Source organism: Vombatus ursinus, unplaced genomic scaffold, assembly GCF_900497805.2.
Source record: "Vombatus ursinus unplaced genomic scaffold, bare-nosed wombat genome assembly UNPS02012082.1, whole genome shotgun sequence".
Taxonomy (NCBI): Eukaryota; Metazoa; Chordata; class Mammalia; order Diprotodontia; family Vombatidae; genus Vombatus; species Vombatus ursinus.
In genome coordinates this window covers 1,227,378-1,250,708 of record NW_020951860.1, presented here as the reverse complement: position 1 = coordinate 1,250,708, position 23,331 = coordinate 1,227,378, and the positions used below count along the sequence as shown (strand labels likewise).

Here is a 23,331-nt window from a genome sequence, read left to right as displayed (position 1 = left end):
CAAAGGGAACACTGGCGCCTAGTTAGGATTAAGGGTGGGAATGGCCAGGAAGGCAAAACAATGGGAAAGGGTCCAGGTGAGAATTTCTGTTTGGAAGGTCTGAGTGATTTGAACAGACAATGAGAATAGATAATGAAGGGAGCTGGAAGGGGAAGTTTGCTTTCAAAGGGCTTTTAAAGGGAAATAAGGCAGTTTCTAAAACTTTAAGGGTTTCCTGGACCAGTAAACAAAACTGAAGCCAGGTTCTTTTTAGGGGCTGGGGAGGAAAGATGTCAAAGAGAGATAAGTGAGTCTACAAGGAATCTCAAAGTTTTAAGGTTTTTGTGGGAATTGTAAGTAAACCTCTTCACTAGTACTCTTATATAGTATATAAAGAGAGAGAGTATATATAGTATACATATATGTATATATGTATGTATGTACGTATATAGTATAGCGTTATAGAAGCGCTAGCTAAGAGTACTAGTACTCTTATATCGTATATACATAGAGAATACATATATCACACATATATATGTGTGTATGTATGTATGTACGTATATAGTATAGCGCTATAGAAGTGCTAGCTAAGAGTCCCCACAACCCAGGGAGGCAGGCGCAGACTGAACCCAGCTGAGCAATTGGCCGGGGGCGGGAGCGATGGTTCCCGAGGGCACCCAGTCCGCCCAATCCTGTAGGAGGCAGCAGAGGGCCCACCCCAGACAACGGAGATCCACCGCGACGTAGAAAGGTTCCCTTCCAGAGGCTCCTCTCACCGGCCTTTGCGGCTTCACCGGGCACTCGCTTTTTCCTCCCTCCCCCTCCTCAGGTCAGACCTCCTCCCGGAGGCGACCCAGCGCCAGCCCTTCCTCCCAGCTTGCATTGCAGCTTCCGCCCGCTAACCCCGCCCCCTCCAACTTCTTCGCTTCTGATTAGCCTGAAATTGTTCTCCCTGCATGCACTGGGCGCCTGGAAGGTTGCCATTGGTTGTGGGGCTCGACTTATCGTGGAGGCGGGTAAGTGAGTCAGGTGAAATGGATTGTGTCGAGTGCGGGTGGGTGCGGGAAGGAGGGGAGCTCGGCGGCGGGACCTGCGGGTGGGGTGCGGGAGGGTGTCTGGGTCTCCTGGCTCTCCGTATTCCCGGATGGGCCCGCCACCTACTAAGCGCCGGCCAGGGGCGAGCTCCGAGAGCGGGATTTAACTCCGTCGTTGCAGCGCGGCCGCCGAGCGCTCAGGCCTCCCCGGTCGTCTGTTGTTGCTGGCGGCGGAGGATGCGCGGGTGCCTGGAGGGGCCCGAGTGCAGCGCTGTGGGGGTGGCGGGGGTGACCTTTCGGGGTTGGCTCTGGTTCCGTGCCTAGAGCCCCGACTCTGGAATCTGGATCCCATCTCAGATACTAGCTGTATGACCCTGGGCAAGGCGCTTCACCTCTCTGGACCTCAGTTTCCTCATCTGTAAAATGAGTTTAGATTTGGTGACCTCTAGGGCCCCTTCCAGTTCCAAAACTATGACCTTAAGGTACAATTAAATTTAAAAATTTCTACAGTTAAAAAAAGCCGAATTAAATCTGGTGTAAAGGATCTCATAAAAGATGTTTGTGGGGTAGAGTTTCAAGATGTGGATTTAACTCTCAAAAGTCTATAAGGAAACCTTTGTTTTGGGGGTGTTTACACCACTTTTCTTCCTATGCACATTAGGTATAATATTGCTATTATTGTTATTGATAATATTAATGCTGTTATAAGCATGTTAGCATATTATACCACGACATTATAGTATAGCAATAGAGGCAGTTTTGGAATGTATTTCTTATAATTGGTGTAGTTGCAATACCCTTGGATTTAAAGTCAAGAGACTTGATGGTCTCTGGAGAGCAGCAAGACCTGAGCTTGAATCATGCTTCGGACACTTCTTAGGTGTGTGACCCTGGTTCATTTACCCTTTGTTTGCTTCAGTTTCCTTATCTGTAAGATGGAAATAATGACAGCACCTACCCACTAGAGTTATTATGAAAATGCTTTTCAAACCTTAAAGGGCTGTATAAATACTTGTTATGATTATTAGTTCTGCCTTAAGTAGCTGTGTGTGAGTGCTAGCGCAAATCACTTTCCTTTGAGAACTTCATTTTCCTCCTCTGTGAAAATGAAGTTGGACTAAGATTCCTTCTGGTTGTGATTCTCCCATGATTTTCAGTTTTGAAACTTGTGTGGGTGTAGTTGTGAAGAAGACTCTGAAAATTTAATTCAGTAGCTCCTTTTAGGAAAGATGTAAATGATGGTTATTTTAAACTTAAAGTAAGAGAGAGCTGATTATTACAAGATCTATTGCCCAGGCTTCTTATGTACATTTTTTAATAGTCAGGTTCTTTATTTCTTAGAAAACCAAGTCATTAATTTAGTAACCATCAACATTTAGACACAAAAAACATACTACATGAAACAGTAAACTTCTGGGAGTCAGTTTACATAGAGATAAAATTTTTAATTAACAAAAATTTATTTTATCTCCCCCTACCCCTAAAAGAAAGAAAGAAAGAAAGAAAGAAAGAAAAAAAAAACCCTTGTTATAATTATGTATAGTCAAACAAAACAAGTTCTACTTGTTTCTACCTATGTCCAGAAAATGTTTCTCAATCTGAATTTAGTGTTTTATTTTCAAGATATCTGTCCAATAATCAGCCAGCAAACATTTTTAAAACTCTTATTATATACCAAGGACTGTGCTAAGTGCTGGAAATAATAATACAAAGAATGAAACAATCCTAGCTCTTAATCTCAAAGTGGGGGAAGATTTCCAAAGACCACATTATTACCAGAAAAGGGAAGTGAAGTGATATCTTTAATTACAGTTCAAATGCCTAATTTCTTGTCTCTGTAAAGTTGTTATGAGAATTGTTTACACATGTATCATGTTTATTGTCCTTGAAAATATGAGAAGGGAACTGGCTTGCCTTCACAAATGATTTTCTACATCAAATCACGTTTTCATAGCAATATATTTGAGTGGTATCAAGATTTCATGATCCTACTGTGGTTATAATTTGATTACAAAAAAAGCTTTTGACTTGGTAGTAAAAAAAAAAATCTTATGGGTATATAACAAGTCTCCCATTCATATGTTAAGACCATATGAAATTTCTTAGTACTTGCAACCAGAAAACTATTTAGTGAACCTCTGATTACCAGTGTCATTTGAGGCAAAAAGGATGGAAATAGGTTTGCTTAAAATGTTGACACTGGCATGAAAAATGTCCTATACAAAGGCCAAGTGAAATGGGATTTTTTTAATAGTAGATTCTCCAGGGGTTTTTGTTTGTAGACAACATATTGCTGATTACTTGGAGCCATGAAACCCTCTCCAGTGAGATCTACAGCCACAAAAATGAGATTTTCCTGGTAATCTATACAGGAAAAACTAAGTAATTAAAAAACATATGCTGCCCAGATTATCACATGCAGTTGGATGGCCGTACATTTATCTAGTCGGTTAGGACTAATCTTAAATAGGGATTACAGATGGACAATGAACAGGGGCCAGCCTTGAATGGGTGGATACTAGGCTAGATTTTATTTGGGAAGATCCATAGTGCTTTTAATTGTCCCATGCTCTTCTCTGATTTAAATCAAACATTCGTACTTAATAAGGAAGAACTTAATAATAAATAGATCTATGCAAAAATGAAATTAGCTGCTTATGGAGGAAGTGTGTTCCTTAGCAGAGGGTGGATTACTTAAGCAGAGGAGTCGAACTAGATGACCTCGAAGGAAGGTTCTGTGATTCTTTGAACCTGCACTCCCGGTAGGGTTGGTAGGCCCCTCTTTGGTCCTGATCTGTGTTTTCTGGGGTTTGCTGTTAGCCCCCATTTCCACTTATCTCTGCTCTGTACTTAAGAGTGAGTCACTGGCTGCCCTTTACTGAGGAATGAGCTCTTCAAGGCCATAAAGTAAAGTTCATATTAATGTGGAGAATGTCAAGTTATCATGACCTCTAGATAAGAACTTTGTCACTTTTCAGGTTCTAGTCTTCATGTTCCAGACATGAAGCCCAGAGCCCAGAGGGTGCTTAACCTCCTTGGAGTCTCCTTAATGGAGAACTCTTTGTTTTTCCTTTGAGTTCTGTCAAGTTCTTGACTGTCCTCTGGCTTCCTGGCTGCAATATTAACGTGAATTACTTGGAAGACCAAATTTCCTCTCTTGGTCCCTGTAGTTTCTGCAGGCTTCTGCGTACCTCGCTTTGGCCACTTAGACTGAATAAAGATGCTTACTGTAGCTTCTGTCTCTCTCTCTCTCTCTTTTTTTTTTGCTTTTTGGTGAGGCAATCAGAGTTAAGTGACTTGCCCAGGGTCACATAGCTAGTAAGTGTCAAGTGTCTGAGGCCAGATTTGAACTCGGGTCCTCCTGACTCCAAGGCCAGAGCTCTATCCACCGTACCACCTAGCTGCCCCTGTCTCTTTATTCCTTAATCATTGTAAATCTTGCATGTTTTCTAGAGTGTGTGTGGGAATTGGGTTGTTTGTTCCTATTCATGCAATCTTGACACAAGGCCTGATTGACTGCTTCTTAATAATATTCTCTATTCAACTGGACTCCTACTTTAACAAAGATAAACAGTTAAAGCCAGTGGATAGAGCAGTGATATTTGATACTATATTTAGCACCATGTACCAGTAGTCAGTAGGCATCCCTACTAAGAAAGCAGATCTTATAATGGGGCTCAAAGTCACCTCTTCATATTTTTAGGTCAAGGAGAGTGGTCTACAGGTGTATGTGGCCTAAAACATTGTGGTAAATAAGAGATCTGTTATTTGAGCAGTTAAGTAACAACCTTATTTAAAGAGCTAGTTTATGATTCAGAGGATATAAAAGAACACTTAAAATTTGCTCTTCAGATATGGATCTGATGCAAGTCTTACTTTCTACAGAGACTTCTTCTTTCCTTTAGGTACATAATTTTTAAAGTGTAAGGTAGAAGCAAAATCCAGAGGACCCTTGACGCCTTGATTGGCAGAATCTGACTTCTGAAGTACCCTTAGAGTTATGAACTGTGGTTTGGTAGAGAACTGATGGATAAATGGATGATGCAAAAGGACTGGACTATAAGACAGGAAGACATTTTGCTTGGTTTTATAATTTTCTCTTTCCCTTTCTCCAGTTTTGTTGAGATCTTTGTATTATACCATTGCTCCCTAGTGAGAAACCAGAATCAGGATGCCTGAGAATCAGGGCGCAAGCTTTAAAAGCCATGAAATCCTTCCTGGTACTCCCAATGGAAGTTCTGTGTTGTGTTTTGGGCAGGTGAGTCTTCAGGTTTCTTCCCCTTGTGTCTCTGCATCTTTGAAGTTGGTTGGGAATAGAACTTTATCTTGACCAAGAGTAGTAATTACTTGAGTTCTAGCTGTCTTCACTTGTGTTGTGGAAGAACCCCACATTTCATAATAAAATTGATTAATTGAGCTCTGAATGTAAAAATTCCCAGCCAGTGTATATAAGTGTGTGTGTGTGTGTGTGTGTGTGTGTGTGTGTGTGTGTATGTGTATGTATGTGTGTGTGTATATGTATATGTATAGTTATCTGTCTGTCTATAAAAAGGAAGGGCAGGTATGCTTTATCTCAAACTTGCTATAATTTTTAGGTATCAGTTAGCAACATCTTACAACTTTGTGACAGTGAGAAGAGGAGGCTGGTAATTACAATGTATTATGAAAGTCTAAGCAAGAATTTGAGGATGAAGGTTAAAACTTAATCCATAGGGAAAGTGAATGTGCCTGCTTCATTTATGCTGAAGATGAACCCAATTTAAAGATGGAGTCATGTCAAGAGAGAGAAGAAACAAGGTCATTTCTCTTTGCCTCTCTCTGTCTTCTGTTTTTCTCATTGGCATAGGTATAATCTGGGCAGCTATTCTATTTGAAAGGTGTGGATTGAAAATCCTCAGGGAAGAGGCATAGAAATAAGAACATGGGGCTTTTATTCCAACTCTATCTCTTTTTTTTTTTTTTAACTATAGCTCTGATTCTTTTACTCCTTTGTCTCAATATCTTCAGTGACTTCTGACCACGTATGGAATAAAATCCATATTGTATCCAACTATGTTAATGATCTGGCACACACCTAGCACTGTTCTCTTATTCAGTATTTCTAGCCATACTGGATTATTCTGTTCCTCAAACTTGTCCCTCTTTTTCTTACACCTGTCACTATCCTCATGCCATTCCTTATCTTCACCCTTCCCAAGGTCTTTCCATCTTTCAGTGCTTAGGTCAAATAGTAGCACTGCTCTATAAAGCCTTCCCCAGTCTGTTAGAAATCATCTCGTCCTTTTCTGAATTCCATTAGTGCTTTTTTTTTTTAATCTCACTTATGGTACTTACATATTTTATGAAATAGTAGGTAGAGCAGTAGATACAGCACCAGGCCTGGAGTCAGGAAGACCTGTGTTCAAATTCAACCTCAGACATTTATTAGCTGTTTGACCCTGGGCAAGACCTGTTTGTCTCAGTTTCCTCATTTGTAAAATGGGAGTGATGATAATAGCATCTACCTGCCAGGGACAAGTGAGATGATATTTGTAAAAAGCACCTAGCAAAGTGCCTGGCACATAGTAAGTGCTGTATAAATGTTAACTGCTGCTGCTGGTGGTGGTAGTAGTAGTAATACCTATTAGATTGTCATTTTCTTGAGGGCACAAGCCACATTTTATTTATCTTCTTTCATACAGCCTAACAGGGGTTTGTACATAGTATTCAAAGAACATATGATGAATGAATGAATTGAATGAGATTTTTGGGTGGTGTATTTAGGGAGGGAAAGAGAATAAAAAAATTGTTTGCAGTGGAAAGTAAGAACTCCAGATTTCTCTCCTTTATTTCTCAGAGTGTATTTTTTTCATCTATGAACTTTGGGGTCATAGTTCTCTTTTTGCTTAAAAGCATTGTATTGGGGATAATGAGTGATGGCAGGAATACTGAAAGAGTTAATTTACCTGCTTTACATTTTCAGTACCAGTACACAGCAGATGAGTACCAGGCCATCCAAAATGCTTTGAGACAAAGGCTGGGCCCCGAGTACATCAGTAGCCGACAAGCTGGAGGTGGCCAAAAGGTAAAAGAAAGTCTTGAAAGCTGTCATCTCTGTGTCCCCAGCAGCAAGAACATGGGGCTCTCAGAAACTCCTCTTGCTTTTCTAGTGCCTTCCGTGTCGAGACAGACCCAGACAGCCAGTTCTCTTTTGATGATAGATATTTTCCAGTCCCTCAGAGAAAAAGGCTTGTGGCTTCTGAGACCTGACTGGACATCTCTTAATTTCTTCCTGTTTCATCTGCTCTTACCATTTACTATCTACTTTAACTTCTGATATTTAATCTGTCTTCTGGCTAGGTTAGTTCTTCTTTTGGGAGATATGCTGCACTGGCAGTTGAAGGATATGTGATCTCTTTCATTTCTTACTTCTGGGCTTCCCCCTCTTCCCCCAGGGTTATCGTGAGGATCGAATGAAACTTCTCCTCGGTGTGCCTTTGTTTTATTTAAAACACACACATATCCTATTTCATTGTCCTACATGAAAGATCTATTCCTTGTTATGGCTAGGATGTAACCCTTGTTCTCAAAGCCGAATGAACTGTGGTATATTCTGCCAGTCGGGAAAGATTTTTGATATGGGTCTGGCAATAGCCTTTCTCTGTCATCTGAGGGCCATCTTAAATAAAATAGAAAGAAGCAGCAGTACCTTCCGAAGACCATCTACTAAGTCCTAGAGGGGTTTCAATCTGTGTTGTAGGAAGGAACAGCCAAATCAGCAGCATCATAGATCATTCAGGTGTCCCAGTAGATTACACTGATATACAAGGGTAGTAACCTTGTTGATTTTGAAGGCTACTAAGCTAGAGAGACTTTGAATAGATCTGACATCTGAAATCTTAGTTAAATTTGGAGATTCATTACAAGAAGGTTGTGTACCAGGCGATGATTTTCCTTGACCATGGCAACTTTGAAGCAGCATGGGAAAGCAGGACTTTAAAAGATATGTATTTTTATCAGTGGTGAGTCCTCTCTCTACTAATTCAGGTTATTACCCTTCTGCAGCTTAGAAGATGACCCTCGTGAGCTGGTGTGCCTAAAACTATTTACTGGCATCCTGAGGATAAATATTTCCAGATTTAATTAGATTGGCCCTCAGATGACATACATATTGCAAAGGCAAGCCTTCAAGAATTGAGGGCTATCTCCTTGCCATGACATACTTTATGCCACTTTTTGGGCTACTCTGATAGACCATTAATTCTGACGATTTCAGATCAAGCAGTCCTTTAAAGTATGCTATATAGACATTTGTCTGGAATGTTCAGGAGTTAGCTTTTGAGGTATAATTTAGCTTATATTGAAGTGTGGCAATGGATTTTCATCAAGTTTTTCTGCCTTCAGGTCTGTTACATTGAAGGTCATAGGGTCATCAGTCTGGCCAATGAAATGTTTGGCTACAATGGCTGGGCTCATTCTATCACACAGCAAAATGTGGGTGAGTATGCTTCTTGGTAGCAAAGGCCTCTTTCGTTCATACTTCTTCCTATTCATGGAGTTGCCATGCTTCTGGTGTGGCTGAGTGTGAATGTAAAGTGGGACTTAGAGTCTGGCATTCTGTGTAACTCTGTCTACTTCTTATTCTTAGATTTTGTTGACCTCAATAATGGCAAATTCTACGTGGGGGTCTGTGCATTTGTGAGGGTCCAGCTAAAGGTGAGGGAAGTTTTGTGACCACGGGTGAGTTACTTAACCTCTCTCAGTCTCAGTATTCTCTTCCTTAAAATGTGGATAATAATATTTACCTCACAGGGGTTGTTACAAAGATCTAATGAAATAAGTAAAATATTTTGTAAACATTAAAGTGTGATATAAATATCAGCCATTTAAAAGTAAAAGTGAAGGAAGTGCCACCTGCATGAACTTTGTGGGTAGGGTTGGAATCATTGGAAAGATCTCTGTATTATTGCACGTGACTAAAATCCCACAGCATCTTCCAGAGCTCCCAAACTGGGCCTGGTTGCATGACAACAGGCTAGTCCTGAAGTTTTGGGTTGTGTCCAGGACAGTGTTCCTTAGGACAAGGACAGCTTTGTGGCCCAGAGGGTGGGATGCAGTCTCTCATGTTTTAACTCCTCTATTTCAGGATGGTTCATATCATGAAGATGTTGGTTACGGTGTTAGTGAGGGCCTAAAGTCAAAGGCTTTGTCTTTGGAGAAGGCGAGAAAGGAGGCAGTGACAGATGGACTGAAGCGAGCACTCAGGTAAGCTACATGGGTTTTGGTCAGATCACTTACTTCTAACACCTGCCTTCAGAGGTTGAGCTGAATAGCATAATGGAATTAGAGGGCTTCTTTGGATCCTGGTCCCTGGCAGTAGACTTTCTGGGATCTAAATTAAATCTCCTGGAATTCAGGATCACTTCTCTGTAAATGGAGTTATGAATACTGGTATTACCTTCCTCGTAGGGTGCTTGTGAAAGAAACACTATTATTACTACTATTCAAAAGTGGTATTCCTACCCTGCTTGCTCACATGCTCCATTTCTCTTTTTATTTCCAGGTGTTTTGGGAATGCTCTTGGGAATTGTATCTTGGACAAGGATTATCTGAAGTCTGTAAACAAGCTTCCACGGCAGGTATGTATGTGAGAAATTACACTGTGAATGGGAAAGGGTAAATGGACATACCTTGGCCTGTTGTGGCAAATTCAAATTCATGACCCTGTCTTTGTATTATTGGGGAGATTCCAAATCCAATTGTTGAGAAAACTAAGAAAGATCTTTAAAAAGGACATTCTTAACCATGGTAATGGCGGAAGAAGAAGGAAACTCATAGGAATCCTCCAGCATCCCTGAATAATATTTTTAATAGATTGTATTAACCAGAGACAAGTCCGCTTTCCTTTTTGAATGAGAGGTAAAGGGACAGAAATTGAGTAGCAGGAAGAAGGAAGAGAGTAGAGAGCATGATTTATGGGCATCAATACTGCTGGTTATAATTTGGAGCAGAGAGGAACTAAGAGAAAAACTGAATTTTTTGAGATGACCAGTTTGAATTTTGTGGTACAATATCTGGAAACGCTGCTGAAGTGGAGAAAAGGATTTGCTTGTTATGTAGTTAAAGTAATTCTTTGACGGGATATTTTATATTCAGGAGTTTAATGAACAAAATGTGATGCTCAGTTGGACAGGGATAACACTAGGAAATTAATCATGTTCCATGGTAGAATGAATTTTCTTCAGGTTACAGTACAAAATTGAAGAAAAAGTACTTCTTGATCGCTTTGAATTTGTCATAATAGTAATGGCCTGTAATCATTTGGCCCATATTTATCCTACTATGTTTCTGTCAAGGAATACCTTCAGCAACTATTCATTAAGCATTTGTTATGCTAGGTGCTATCGAAAGAAAGACTAAAAATGATATAATCTCTGCTCTTAAGAATCCATTCTTCTAGGGTATAGAAAATGTACACAGGCATGGAAATGCAAGGTAAATTGAGGAGGTGGCACCACAGCCAAACCTTGAAGGAAGACCAATTGTGAAATGTAGCTGTGAGATGGAAGTACATTAGAAGTGTGGGAGACGTCTAAGAATGTGAACAGAAATAGAAATTGTATAATCTGGCAGAGACCTTAGTAGCGATCTAGTCCAACCTATACTTGAGATGAAATGTTAAATTGGAGGAATACCTGGTAATACACTTTGGCTGGAATTTAACATTAGTGAAAAGGAATGCTGTGAAATAAGGCTGGATAGGTCAATTGGAGCCAGACTGCAGAGGGCCTGGCCAGGCTGAGGATTGGTATTTTTATCCTAGACACAATAGAGAGCCACTGGTAGTTTTTGAGCAAGGGAGTGACATCATGAAATCTATACCTTAAGAAGATTGTCTTGGAAGTTCTATGGAGAATGGATTAGAGAGGAGAGAGAGACAAGAGGCAGGGAAACCAGTCCCGAAGTTGTCTTAATGGTCCAGCTAAGATGTGATGAGGACTTGAATTAGCGTGATAACTGAGTAAAGAGAAGAGAGAGACTGGAGGAATGTTATGCAGGTTGAATTGACAAAAATTGGCAGTGGGGGCAAGTAGGTGGCACAGTAGATAGAGCACCGGTCCTGAAGTCAGGAGGACCCGAGTTCAAATCCAGCATCAGTCCAAACACTTGACACTTACTAGCTGTGTGACCCTGGGCAAGTCACTTAACCCCAATTGCCTAAAAAAAATAAAAATAAAAATTGGCAGTGGATTGGATGATGGGAGTGAGAAAGGAATAGTCAAGGATGACTCAGGCTGTAAACTTGGGTAACTTGCAACTGTAACTAGTATTGTGAATCTTGACAAAAATAAGGAAGTTTGGAAGTGTCCATGTGGTTTTAGGAGGAAAGATGATGAATTTGGCACATATTGAGAGACCATTTGAAAATCTGCTTGGTTGCTGGTGATGTAGGGTTGGAATCAAGAGAGAGATTAAGTTTGGATATGTATATTTAGAAGAGAGAGGAAAGGGGCAGCTAGGTGGCAAAGTGGATAGAGCTCCAGCCCTGGAGTCAGGAGGACTAGAGTTCAAATCCGGTCTCAGACCAAACACTTGACACTTCCTAGCTGTGTGACCCTGGGCAAGTCACTTAACCCCGATTGCCTCACCAAAAAGCAAAAAAAAAAAAAAAAAAAAAAAGGAGAGAGAGAGATTGGAAGAGGATGACCTGGCATCACCCTTAGTTAGGTAATCAAACTGAAAAAGAATGGTCAGACAGGAGATTTTGAAGAGAGTAATGTCCAGAGAGAGGAGACAATATCCAGGAGGAAAAGGTACTTGTCAGTGTCAAAAGCTACAGAAAGGTGAGGAGGATGAGGATTGAGAAAAGGCATCAGAAAACAAAGCAGTTGAGAGATTATTAGTTACCTTTCAGAGAACAGTTTTAGTTGAATGGTGCGGTCACAAGCCAAATTACAAAGGTCTAAAAACTGATTGGGTAGTGGAGAAATAAAGGTAAAGAGTAGACTACTCTTTCTAGTAGGAATTTGGCAGTAAAAGGGTTTAGCTTGAGAGGATGACAGAGTCAGGTAAAAGTTTTTTTTAAGGTGATTGAAGGTAAGAAAGAAGAAGAATGAATGATTATTGGGACAAGATATGGGAGCATTTGGGACCAAATGAACAAATAAAGGGGTTGTCCTTGGCAAGGAGAAAGACCTCCTTTTCTTGAAGGACTTGAGGAAAGGAGATGAGGATGGGTGAAGATGAAAAGTGTTTATGGCATATAGAGTCAAGAAGATGAGGGACCTATTGCCTGGAGGCCTGGTTTTTCTTAATAAAGTAGGAGGCAAAGTCTTTTTTTGGGAGCCAGGTAGGGAGAGTGGCTTGGGGCTTGATCAGAAGAGTTTGGGACAACTGGCATTTGCCATGTCATCCTGGGAAAGAAAAAGTCCACAGAATTGTTATGCACCAGTGATGGCCCATTTGTACTTAGGAAACATGAATTTGTAGTGGTCCCTGTAGACAACATTGTTTGATTTCCTCTAGCAGTGATGAAGGCATGTGAGTAGAAGCAGAGAAGGTGGTGGGAGTGGTGTTAGGAAGTTTGGGCAGAATGTTTTGTTAGTACGTATTTTGTTGTTGGCAATAGGATAAACAGATCCCATATCTTGAAAGGAAACATGCCAGGTCCTTAACAAAATACATGATGAAACTCATGTGTTGCTTTAACTTTCTCAGGAATTAGAGGAAAGATAGAACAGAGTATGATAAAATTTAGATTGTCATGTTTTTGCTTTTTTCAATAGCTCCCATCTGAACTGGACCTAGCAAATATCAAAAGACAGGACTTTGAACCCTCTGTAGAGCAGACAAGATATCGAAGCTGCCTAAAGAAAATGGTTCCTGCACCCCCACAGGTGAAGGAGGTGATGTCCCCTGGCGGAGCAGGCTGCACAGAGGCTCCAGCCATCGTGGCAGAGGGCGAGCCAGGAAATGGCTTATGGTAGGGGACCCTCAACTCTCCCATCTTTCTTCTGTCCCTATCTCTTCCTGTTACTCCTATTAGGGAGCTTCCAACTCCTATCATTAGAACTCTTTTAGTCTCTATGGAATAGAGAAACAGACTTATGCTTTCTATATCTTTCTCTTTCTAAAGCAGAAACATCTTGTCCTTTGAGGGGGATGCCACATACCAGAGGAAGCTTCGGCAAAAGCAGCTTCAGCAGGAGTTTCGGGAGCAGATGGAGAAGCAGCAGCAGCAGCAGCAGCATCAAATAGCAGCTCCTTCAGGGGAATTTCATAGTCATAGTATATCAGAAGAGCCAGCAGCGGAACCCTTGAGGACAGAGAGAGCAGGTGCCCAGGGATGATGGGAGGCCACGTCTCTTCTAGGGATCATTTCTTAAGTGCCTGCTGTGTTCCAGGCCCCATATTAGGGGGTACAAAGACTAAGAGGCAAACAATCACTAGGAGTATTTATACTTTTTTTGGGGGAAACAAAAAGCACATATATAAGTATATGCAGGATAAATTTAAAGAGAATTCAAATAAAACAAGGTAGTTGAAGGGGACATTCACGTAGAAGGTTGCACTTGAGCTGTGTCTTGAAGGAAGGGACGGATACTCTGAGGCAGAGGTGAAAAGGCAGGGTACATTCCAGGCATGGGAAAGAAGTTCTGCGAAGGCACGGACCCAATGCTGTGTATGAAGAACAGAGCCTTGGGAAACAATCACAGCCGGGGAGCATGAGATGGATGTGAGCCAGCAAAGGAGCCTTAGGAGCAGTCGGACAGTTTTGGTGGAGAACCAGGAGAAGAGTAGTGTCAGGAGAGCAAAGAGAGGAGAGGGTATTATGGGAGTATGCAGCAAAGAGGTCAGATAGGCTGAGAGAATATCATCAGATTTGGCAATTAAGAGATAATTGGTAATATTGGAGAGGACAGTTTCATTTGAGTAATGAGGTTGGAATCCAGATTGCGAAGAGTTGAGGAAGAAGAGAGGCAGGGGGGCAGGTAGGTGGCACAGTGGATAGAGCACCGGCCCTGAAATCAGGAGGACCTGAGTTCAAATCCGGCCTCAGACCAACCACTTGACACTTACTAGTTGTGTGACCCTGGGCAAGTCACTTAACCTCAATTGCCTAAAAAAAAAAACCCAAAAAACCAAAAACTAATAAGAAAGGCAGAGAGTATAGACAGTTTTTTCTAGTAGTTTGGCTTGAGAAAGGGAAAGGGAGATAGAGAATCAATCAGTAGACACTTGTTAATCCCCTACTATGTGCCAGGAACTGTGCTGAGTGCTGGGATTACAAAAAAGTAAAAAGGCAGTCCCTTCCCTCTAGGAGCTCACGAATTGGGAAGACAACATGCACACAAATATATACAAACAAGCTATCTACATGATAAATAAGAAATAATTAACAAAGGGAAGGCACTGGAATCAAGAGAGGTTGAGGAAGATTTCTTGTAGAAAATGGGATTTTAATTGGGACTTAAAAGGAAGCCAGGAAGAAATAGAGTGGTGGATCAGTGGAATAAGTTAGGTATGAAAGACAGTAGACAATGACTGTGGTAACCTACTGTTTGATAAACACAAAGACTTCAGCTTCTGGGATAAGAACTCACTATTTAACAAAAACTGCTGGGAAAACTGAAAAATAGTATGGCAGAAACTAGGCATAGACCAACATCTTATACCGTGTACCAAAATAAAGTCAAAATGGGTACATGATTTAGGGTGATACTATAAGCAAACTGGGAGAGCAAGGAGTAGTTTACCTGTCAGATTTGTGGAGAAGAGAAGAACTTGTGCCCAAAGAAGAGATAGAGAACATTATGAAATGCAAAATGGATAATTTTGGTTACATTAAATTGAAGAGTTTTTGCACAAACAAAGCCAATGCAACCAAGATTAGGAGGGAAGCAGAAAACTGGGAAAGAATTTTTACAACCAGTGTCTCTGATAAGGGCCTTGTTTCTAAAATATATAGAGAACTAAGTCAAATTTATAAGAATACAAGTTATTCCTCAATTGATAAATGGTCAAAGGATATGAACAGGCAGTTTTCAGATGAAGAAATTAAAACTATCTGTGAAAAAATGCTCTAAATCACTTGATTAGAGAAATGCAAATCAAAACAACCCTGAGGTACCCTATCATGCCTATCAGATTGGCTAACGTGATAAAACACGAAAATGATAAATGTTGGAGGAGATATGGGAAAATTTGAACACTAATGCATTTTTGGTGCAATTGTGAACTGATCCAACCGTTTTGGAGAGCAATTTATAACTATGGCCAAAGGGCTATAAAAATGTGTATACCCTTTGACCCAGCAGTACCACTTCTAGGTCTATATCCCAAAGAGATCATAAAAATGGGAAAAGGACCGGCATGTACAAAAATATTTATAGCAGCTCTTTGTGTGGTGGCAAAGAATTGGAAATTGAGGGGAAGCTCATCAAATGTGGAATGGCTGAACATGTTGTGGTATATGAATATAATGGAATGCTATTTCGGAGTAAGAAAGGATGAGCAAGTGGAAAGACTTAAATGAACTGATTGCAGAGTGAAATGAGCAGAACCAGGAGAATGTTGTACTTAGTAACAGCCACATTGTGCGATGACTAATTTTGATAGACTTAGCTCTTCTTAGCAATGCAAGAATCTAAGACATCTCCAAAAGTCTCATGATGGAAAATGCTATCCACATGCAGAGAAGGAACTATGGAGTTTGAATGCAGATCGAAGCATACTATTTGCTCTTTTTTTTTCTTCTGTTCTGTTTTGTTTCTTAATTGTGGTTCCTCCTATTGGTTGTAATTCTTCTTTACAATATGACTAATGTGGAAATATGTTTAATAGAGCCTATATCCAATTGCATTCTGTCTTGGGGATGGAGATGGGGAGAGAAGGGGAGAAAATTTAAAACTCAAAATCTTACGAAAGTGATTGTTGAAAACTAAAAATAAATTAATTTATTTAAAAAAAAAAAAAAGGAAGCCAGGGAGGTCAGTAGGCTAAGCAGAGGATGGAGAGTATCAGAGGTATGGAGGATAGCCAGAGAAAATACCTAGAGTTGAGAGATGGAGTGTCTTGTTTGTGGAACAGCCAGGTGGCCAGTGTCACTAGATTGAAGGAGTAAGTCAAGAGACTAAGGTGTAAGAAGACTGGAAGGGTAGGAGGAGCCTTTGAATGGCCTAGCATTTTGTATTTGATCCTGGAGGAGATAAGGAGCTATTGGAATTTGTTGAGGAAGGTGGGGAAGGTGACACCAGATTTGTGCTTTGGAAAATCACTTTAGTGACTGATAACTTGAGGGAATGATAGGGTCTACTAAAGGATTTTTTTTATTTTTTAATTTTTAAAAAAATTTTTTTTGGCAATTGGGGTTAAATGACTTGCCCAGGGTCACACAGCTAGTAAGTGCCAAGTCTTCGGTCTGAGGCCGGATTTGAACTCAGGTCCTCCTGACTTCAGGGCCGGTGCTCTATCCACTGCACACCTAGCTGCCCCCCACTAAAGGATTTTTAAGGATGGTCATGTTTGAAGGCAGTAGAGAAGGAATCATTAAGTAGGAAGAGGTTGAAGGTGAGAGAGAGAAGGAATGATCGATGATGATTTCTGCTGGAGCAGAAACGAAGAGAATAGAATCAAGGGTATATGTAGAGGTGTTGGCCTGCACTATATGAGAAGGACTACCTCGTCATCAGAAACTAAGGGAAAGGAACAGAGCTGTGGATGATATCAAGCGAAGGGGAGAAGACAGATCTTATGTTGAATAGCTTACATTTTTGCAGTGAAATAAGAGGCAAGGTCTTCAGCTGAAAGGGTCTGGGAAGGAGGAGTTGTGGCAGGCTTGAGAAGAGAAGTTTTAGAATCACTTCTGAGGGAGTTCAGCTAGGGAATCAACGAGGAATAAAATAAAAATAAAAGGAGGCATCTAGATGGTGCAGTGGATACAGTTGTGGACTTAAGAATCAAGAGGATCTGAATTTGAATCTTATCTCAGACATTAGCTGTAAGACCATGGACAAGTCACTCACTTAACCTCCATGAGGTCACTTAACCTCAGTTTCTTCATCTGTAAAATGGGATTAATAATAGCACCACTGTCACAGGGTTGTTGTGAGGACCAAAAGAGATAACAAATGTAAAGCACTTCGCAAATCTTGAAGTGCTGTTATAATTATTATTAAAATGATTGTTTTTCTGTAGTGAGGGCCCGGTTGAGTCCATAACATGGATTTTTAGTGCAGTTCATCAGCATGGTCCAGCTGTACTCGGCAGCCTGTGAGCTGAAGCAGAGAAGACAGATGGAGGGAGTCAGCCCAGGGTGGGGTTTGGCAGAGGTTGAGCGATGATAGCACAAGTGGGGTGAGGGATGTGAGAGATGATGTAGTGTAGAGCTGATTTAGTTAACTCTTAAGATTTCAGATCAGGAAGGAAGAAAAAGTCAAATCGGGGTAATGGTCCGAGAAAGTATGAAGGGTAGAGGAATGAGAGGTCACAATGAGGTGAAGAATAGGAGGGGTGAATGGAGAGAGGTGGAATAGTAGGACGCTATGGTCATACAAAGCAATGCCAGGAAAGGAAGGTATTATCATATGAAATAATGTTTTGATTATGTCTTATAGTAATTGTTTGATGAACTCAAAACTAGACTTAACTCAAAACTACAAGGTGTAGATAGGGCAGAGGATGCTGGGAAGGAATCACAGAATTCTCAGAATTGGAAGAAACCTCAGAAACTATGTAGTCCAGCCTGTACTTGAAAAGAATTTCATCTGAAGAAATGGTAACCCCAAGACATTGTCCTTTTCGGGAGTTAAGACTTCTTTTCTTTCACACAGCAACCAGGAATTTTTCCTGGGATTCGCTGGGGTGGTCTTCAATATGAAAAGAATCTCACAGTAATAGTGCAGGGTGTGGGGAATGGAGTATTGACTTTCTGTAGTTTACATTATTGTCTTGAGATGAAATCCGGTAAAAGTTTACTTTTTTTTTTTTGGCAAGGCAGTTGGGGTTAAGTGACTTACCCAGGGTCATGCAGCTAGTGAGTATCATTGTACCTGAGGCTGGATTTGAACTCAGATCCTCCTGACTCCAGGGCCAGTGCTCTATCCACTGTGCTCAGTTTACTTTTACAGACATTTATTAAATACTCTGACAAGTGTTTAAGACACAAAGCCCTCAGTTATGTTCTAAATTGTGGGGATAAAATGTGTATATTTGTATGTGGTGCATATGTGCATGCATGCATGCATGCATGCATGTATGTACCTAGCAAGGCATGGTAATTGGAGGAGGAAGAGAGGAGCATTAACAGCTTAAGGATCAGGGTGAGGAGTCATTCCTAAGCCAAGCCTTGACGGCAAGGAAGGATTCTGAAGGGGTGAATTTCTGACGGTGTACATTCTAGGCACGGGAGATGGCATATGCAAATATAGACATGGGACATGGAATGTCTTTGGCTGGAATGAAGAGTGTATGAAATGGAATATGAAAATATCCCAAAATAATATTTATTTATTTTTTGGTGAGGCAATTGGGGTTAAGTGACTTGCCCAGAGTCACACAGCTAGTGAGTGTTATGTGTCTGAGGCCAGATTGAAACTCAGGTCCTCCTAAATCCAGGGCCGGTGCTCTATCCATTGTGCCACCTAGCTGCCCCCTTTCCAAATGACTGGGAAGTCATTTGAAACTAGGTTGTGGAGGGCTTTAAATGGCAAGCTGAGGAGACCATAGGGAGGTCAGACTTGCACCTTACACAGAATATTTTGGTAGCTCCATGGAAGATGAATTGGAGAAGCAAGAGTTGCAAAGCAGGGAGACTAATTGTAAATATACATTTATGGCTATTATAAATAGTCCAAGTAGGAGGTGATGAACACTTGAACTACTAGGGTGATTGATGACCGTATTTGTGGAGAGAAGGGGATAAATGAGAACCATATGAAGGCAGAATTTATAAGAATTTAGCAACTAATTTGGATATGGGTAAAGTTGAGGCAGTAGAAGAGTAGGGAATGATTCAGCTTATCCCATACCAGCCGATGTTTAACTCAGTTTTTTTGTTAGTTCTTTGTACTTGAGATTTATAGATGAGCTCCGTATTTGAGTTTCTTCCTTAAACCTCAAATTTTATTTCAGGGGCATTAGGAAGTAGAAGAAGCTTTCCTTTTGAAGTGTCTTTCTGCTCTGGAATTCTATCTTTCTTGTTTTATTGCTGAAGGAAGAAATAACTTGAGTGTTTCCCTTTTGTGAGGGGGAAAAATAGACTATTAACTGTAGATTTGAGGTGGGTAGAACAGAAGGAAGACTGGACCGGTAGTCAAAAGAACTGGACTTGTGACCTGGCATGATCCCTAAGCCAGCTTGATAACTAACCTCTTGGAACCTGTTCTTTTAGTCAGGCTTCTAAATTAAAAGTAGGATACTGAATTGCAGAGATTCTTTCCTTCTCTGACTCTTTGCTTTGCCTTTTCTCTTTTGTTCAAACCAAAGGACTTGGAGTCCCTCCTTTGAAGCACAGTACTCCTGCAGCTGCTATCCCAGGACCACTCACTGAGGAAGAATTCCTTGAAGGTCAGTAGCTAAATCTTGTTGTGAAGAGACATATTTTGATTTTCAGAATGTGGGTGGGCAAGTGGAATGAATCAGACTTAGACTTTTGGTAAAAAACTATTCTTCTGTAAGACTTTCAAAAATCCTTTTGTTTTTAGTGACTTTTGGAAATGCCTTGGAAGAGCGGAAAAGGGGGGAGCACCAGATTATGGATGTACAGGAATCCCATTTTCCAAAAGTAGGCATTCACATATTCACCACTTAATGGAAGGGTTAACTTAGTTATAAATATATGTGGGGGAGCTAGAGACCAGTTCTTAGAATCTGTAAGGCCACAACCGGAATTCAGGTCCTGACTCTGACCATAGCATGTGTGTGACATTTCAGTTCTCCATTGGTTGAGAGAGTTTTCTTCTGGAGAATTCTCTGTACCAGTGAACTCATAGCTTTCACCAAAAGAAAGAAAAGAAATAATAATAGAAATTGATTTAGATAGAAGAGGAAAAAGCAGTTTGCAGAAACTAGGCATAGACCAATATCTCATACCACATACCAAGATAAGGTCAAAATGGGTACGTGATTTAGACATAAAGAGTAATATCATAAGAAAATTAGGGGAGCAAGGAAAAAAATTACCTGTCAGGTCTATTGATAAGGGAAGATTTTATGAACAAAAGGGATAGACAGAATCATAGGAAGTAAAAATGGATAATCTCAATTACATTAAATTAAAAATTAAAAAAGGTTTTGCACAAACAAAACTAATGTAACCAAAATTAGAAGGAAAGCAGGGAATTGGGGAAAAATTTTACAGCAAATTTCTGTGATAAAGATCTCATTTCTCAAATACATAGGGAACTGAGCCAAATTTATAAAACTAAGAGCCATTCCAAATGGTCATGTATAGAGAGGCAATTTTCAGAAGAAATCAAAGCTGTCCATAGCCATGAAAAACTGTTCTCAATCACTATTAATTAGAGAAGTGCAAATTAAAACAACTCTGAGGTACCACCTCCCTCACCCCTGTCAGAGTAACGACAGAAAAGGAAAATGACAAATGCTAGAACTGGGGTGGAAAAGTAGGGACACTGATGCACTAATGGTGGAGTTGTGAACTGATTCAACCAATCTGCTGTAAAACTGCATACCCTTTGACCCAGCAATATCACTATTTGGTCTGTATCCCAAAGAGATTTAAAAAAGGAAAAGTACCTATATGTACAAAAATATTTGAAGCAAGTCTGTTTGTGGTGGCAAAGAATTGGAAATTGAGGGGATGCCCATCAGTTGGGGAATAATTGAACAAGTCATAGTATATGATTGTGATAGAATATTATTGTGCTATAAGAAATGACAAGGGGAATGGTTTCAGGAAAACCTGGGAACTCTTAAGTGAACTGAAGCAAAGTGAAATGAGCAGAACTAGGAGACCATTGCACACAGTAACAGCAATAGTAAGGATGATCAGCTGTGAAGAATTTAGCTACTCTGATCAATACAATGATCCAAGACAATTCCAAAAGACTCATGAAAAATGCTGTCCACCTCCAGAGAGAGAACTGACGAACTCTCATTAAAGGCATACATCTTTTCACTTTTTTTGTTATTTTTTTTGCAATATGGCAAATATGGAATTATGTTTTGCATGACTTCATATTTATAATGGGTATCATATTGCATGCCTTTTCAGTGGTTAGACTGAAGAGAAGGAGAGAATTTGGAACACACACAAAAAAATGAATGTTAAAAAAAAAAAAAAGAGAACAGGTAGGATTCATATTGCTCTACTTCCTAAAAGTTATCACAGATACACCCAGGTAGGGAAATTGCTTTCTGTCACCTGATGTTTACTCTAAAGAAAGCAGATGCTTCATCTGCATGATCAGTACATATTTATAGGCCCTCCCTTTCTATATTTTCTGTCAGTGTGGCTTAGAGTGTTAATTCTTCTGGGACTAGGAAATTAACTAGTCAAAAGAACCAGCAGCTAAGAGTGTAGCTTCTGTGTGCTAGATGTGTGAAACCCATTACGTTCCTGTGGACATATTTTGTTGTGATCTTTGTGTATCTATAGATGACCCGGAAATGTGGGATCTCCCTTTGGATGCAGCAGACATCAATACTGTCAAACCTGAGCTGAGCTCAGGTCCCGGTTCATCCCACCCCCTTGCCACGCCTGGTTTAAAAAATCACATGACAGCCTGGGGCAAGATTCCTCCAAAGCTGAGCCACCAGGGGCCCTCCTTGTCAGGTACCAGAGAATATGCAGAATACGGAAGGTCCGGGGTTCAGTCCTGAGTTCAGCAAAGACAGTCTTTTATGCAAAGATTCATGCCAGCCCAGAGAGGAAGCTGCAAAAGAGGGGAAGGGAATGTTGTTCTGATTTGTTTGACTAGGGTTCTGGTTTGGGGCAGACCTACTCCTCCTCAGGGGGCAAGGTGCAGGCCATTTGTTAACATAATCTGCATCTTATGTTCCTTGATAGAATTCAGTCCTGCTAGGGCAAGAGATATTTCACTTCGGTCTTTGTGCCCCTGACGTATACTTACCATTTAATATTCTATTTATAGCTGTGTTTGTTTTTTCTGGTGGAATGTAAGCTCCTTGAGAACAAGATTGTATAATTTTTGGTTTTGTGTCCTTAGCACCTCTGTAAGTGCTTTGCCCAAGTAGATGCTTAATGTTGGCCTAATTGAATTGGCATCTTATTCCCCTAACATATTGTGCTTCGGTTGAAACTCTTGTCTAAACTTACATCTTCTCTAACACAGGGTTCTGCATAGTCACTGTTGTTATCCTTCCTTTGATCACTTGAATATAACTGTGGGTGGGTGTGAAGCTAACGTATGCTCTGTTCATTTAATTTCTTACCATTGTGTTCTTCGAGCCAGAGTGGTGTTGAGGGGGAGTCAACTGATAGCTGATTGTTGTTTATATCTGTATGTATTTAACATATTATTTTCAGACATTTGATCAGTTTCTTTGAATTTTCCACAGGGAATTGTAGCCCTTACAGGAAGAGCCAGAGCCTGAAGAAAAGAAAATTGGATTCCCATTAACTGGGGCCTGGAACCCTTAAATTACTCGGCCATATAAGGACCTAGGAATATCAGAAGGAGGCCATGCAGAAGAGCACTTTACCCCCTTCATGGCCCTGAGGTTGGAATTAGAGCCAGTTATGTTCCTTAGGGAACATAAGTCTTACTCCCTTGGACTTACCAGACTTGAGTCAAAGCATTTTCCCAAAGTGATGGTTTTGAGGTACCATCTAGTGAGTCTTGCTACATTTTTTTAATCCAGCAGATTTCAGTAAACTGTCTTCTAAATAGACTGCAGATAAAACTCAAGAAGTCAACAACATTTTTAGAACCCAAGTGCTGTGGAAGGAGTGCCAATCAATCAGAGGTCTGTACAGCTTATAAAAGCTTGGTTAAGACCAGCAGAGCCACTCAGAGAAGTGGTCCTTAGGTGTGAAGGTAAATACCTCTCCTTTTGCTATTGGTCTCAGTCATTTGTTCTCCCTAAGTGCTACAAATTTGTTAATAAAATGTAGGTTTTGTGAGTTTGCTAGTTGGCAGCTTCTAGCAGTACCTATTTTCCATTAGTAGTAAGCACATTCCCTCAATTAAGAGTGGGAGACCAAGCCAATTTGATATAACCAATGGGTAAAACATCTTGAGAATAAAGATAACCCAGGGGCAGCTAGGTGGCACAGTGGATAGAGCACTCAGGAGGACCTGAGTTCAAATGCGGCCCTAGACACATAACACTCACCAGCTGGGTGACTCTGGAC

The 23,331-nt window shown here is 40.6% G+C and overlaps 1 protein-coding gene across 3 annotated transcripts; it reads left to right on the top strand.

Moving 5' to 3' along the window:
• Positions 1-935: 935 nt before the first annotated feature.
• Positions 936-23,304, top strand: RAD52 (RAD52 homolog, DNA repair protein). 3 transcript variants are annotated; one of them, XM_027857301.1, is made up of 12 exons: positions 936-995; positions 5,167-5,271; positions 6,976-7,077; positions 8,397-8,490; positions 8,641-8,708; positions 9,139-9,257; positions 9,556-9,631; positions 12,779-12,975; positions 13,129-13,328; positions 19,479-19,559; positions 21,613-21,789; positions 22,536-23,304. In XM_027857301.1, exons 2-12 carry the CDS (start codon positions 5,185-5,187, stop codon positions 22,595-22,597), a joined length of 1,263 nt encoding a protein of 420 aa, XP_027713102.1. In that variant the 5' UTR covers positions 936-995; positions 5,167-5,184; the 3' UTR covers positions 22,598-23,304. The 3 variants fall into 3 exon arrangements, with proteins under 3 accessions (XP_027713102.1, XP_027713103.1, XP_027713104.1); XM_027857302.1 differs by lacking the exon at positions 22,536-23,304 and adding an exon at positions 19,697-19,776 and having other exon boundaries at positions 21,613-21,764; XM_027857303.1 differs by lacking the exon at positions 5,167-5,271 and having other exon boundaries at positions 946-995.
• The last annotated feature ends 27 nt before the right edge of the window (positions 23,305-23,331 follow it).

Coding starts and splice junctions, on each gene's coding strand:
- RAD52 (XM_027857301.1), top strand. CDS start 5,185: ATGCCTGAGAATCAGGGCGCAAGCTTTAAAAGCCATGAAATCCTTCCT. Junction 8,491..8,640: donor TATCACACAGCAAAATGTGG/GTGAGTATGCTT, acceptor TCTTATTCTTAG/ATTTTGTTGACCTCAATAAT. Junction 9,258..9,555: donor GGACTGAAGCGAGCACTCAG/GTAAGCTACATG, acceptor TTTTATTTCCAG/GTGTTTTGGGAATGCTCTTG.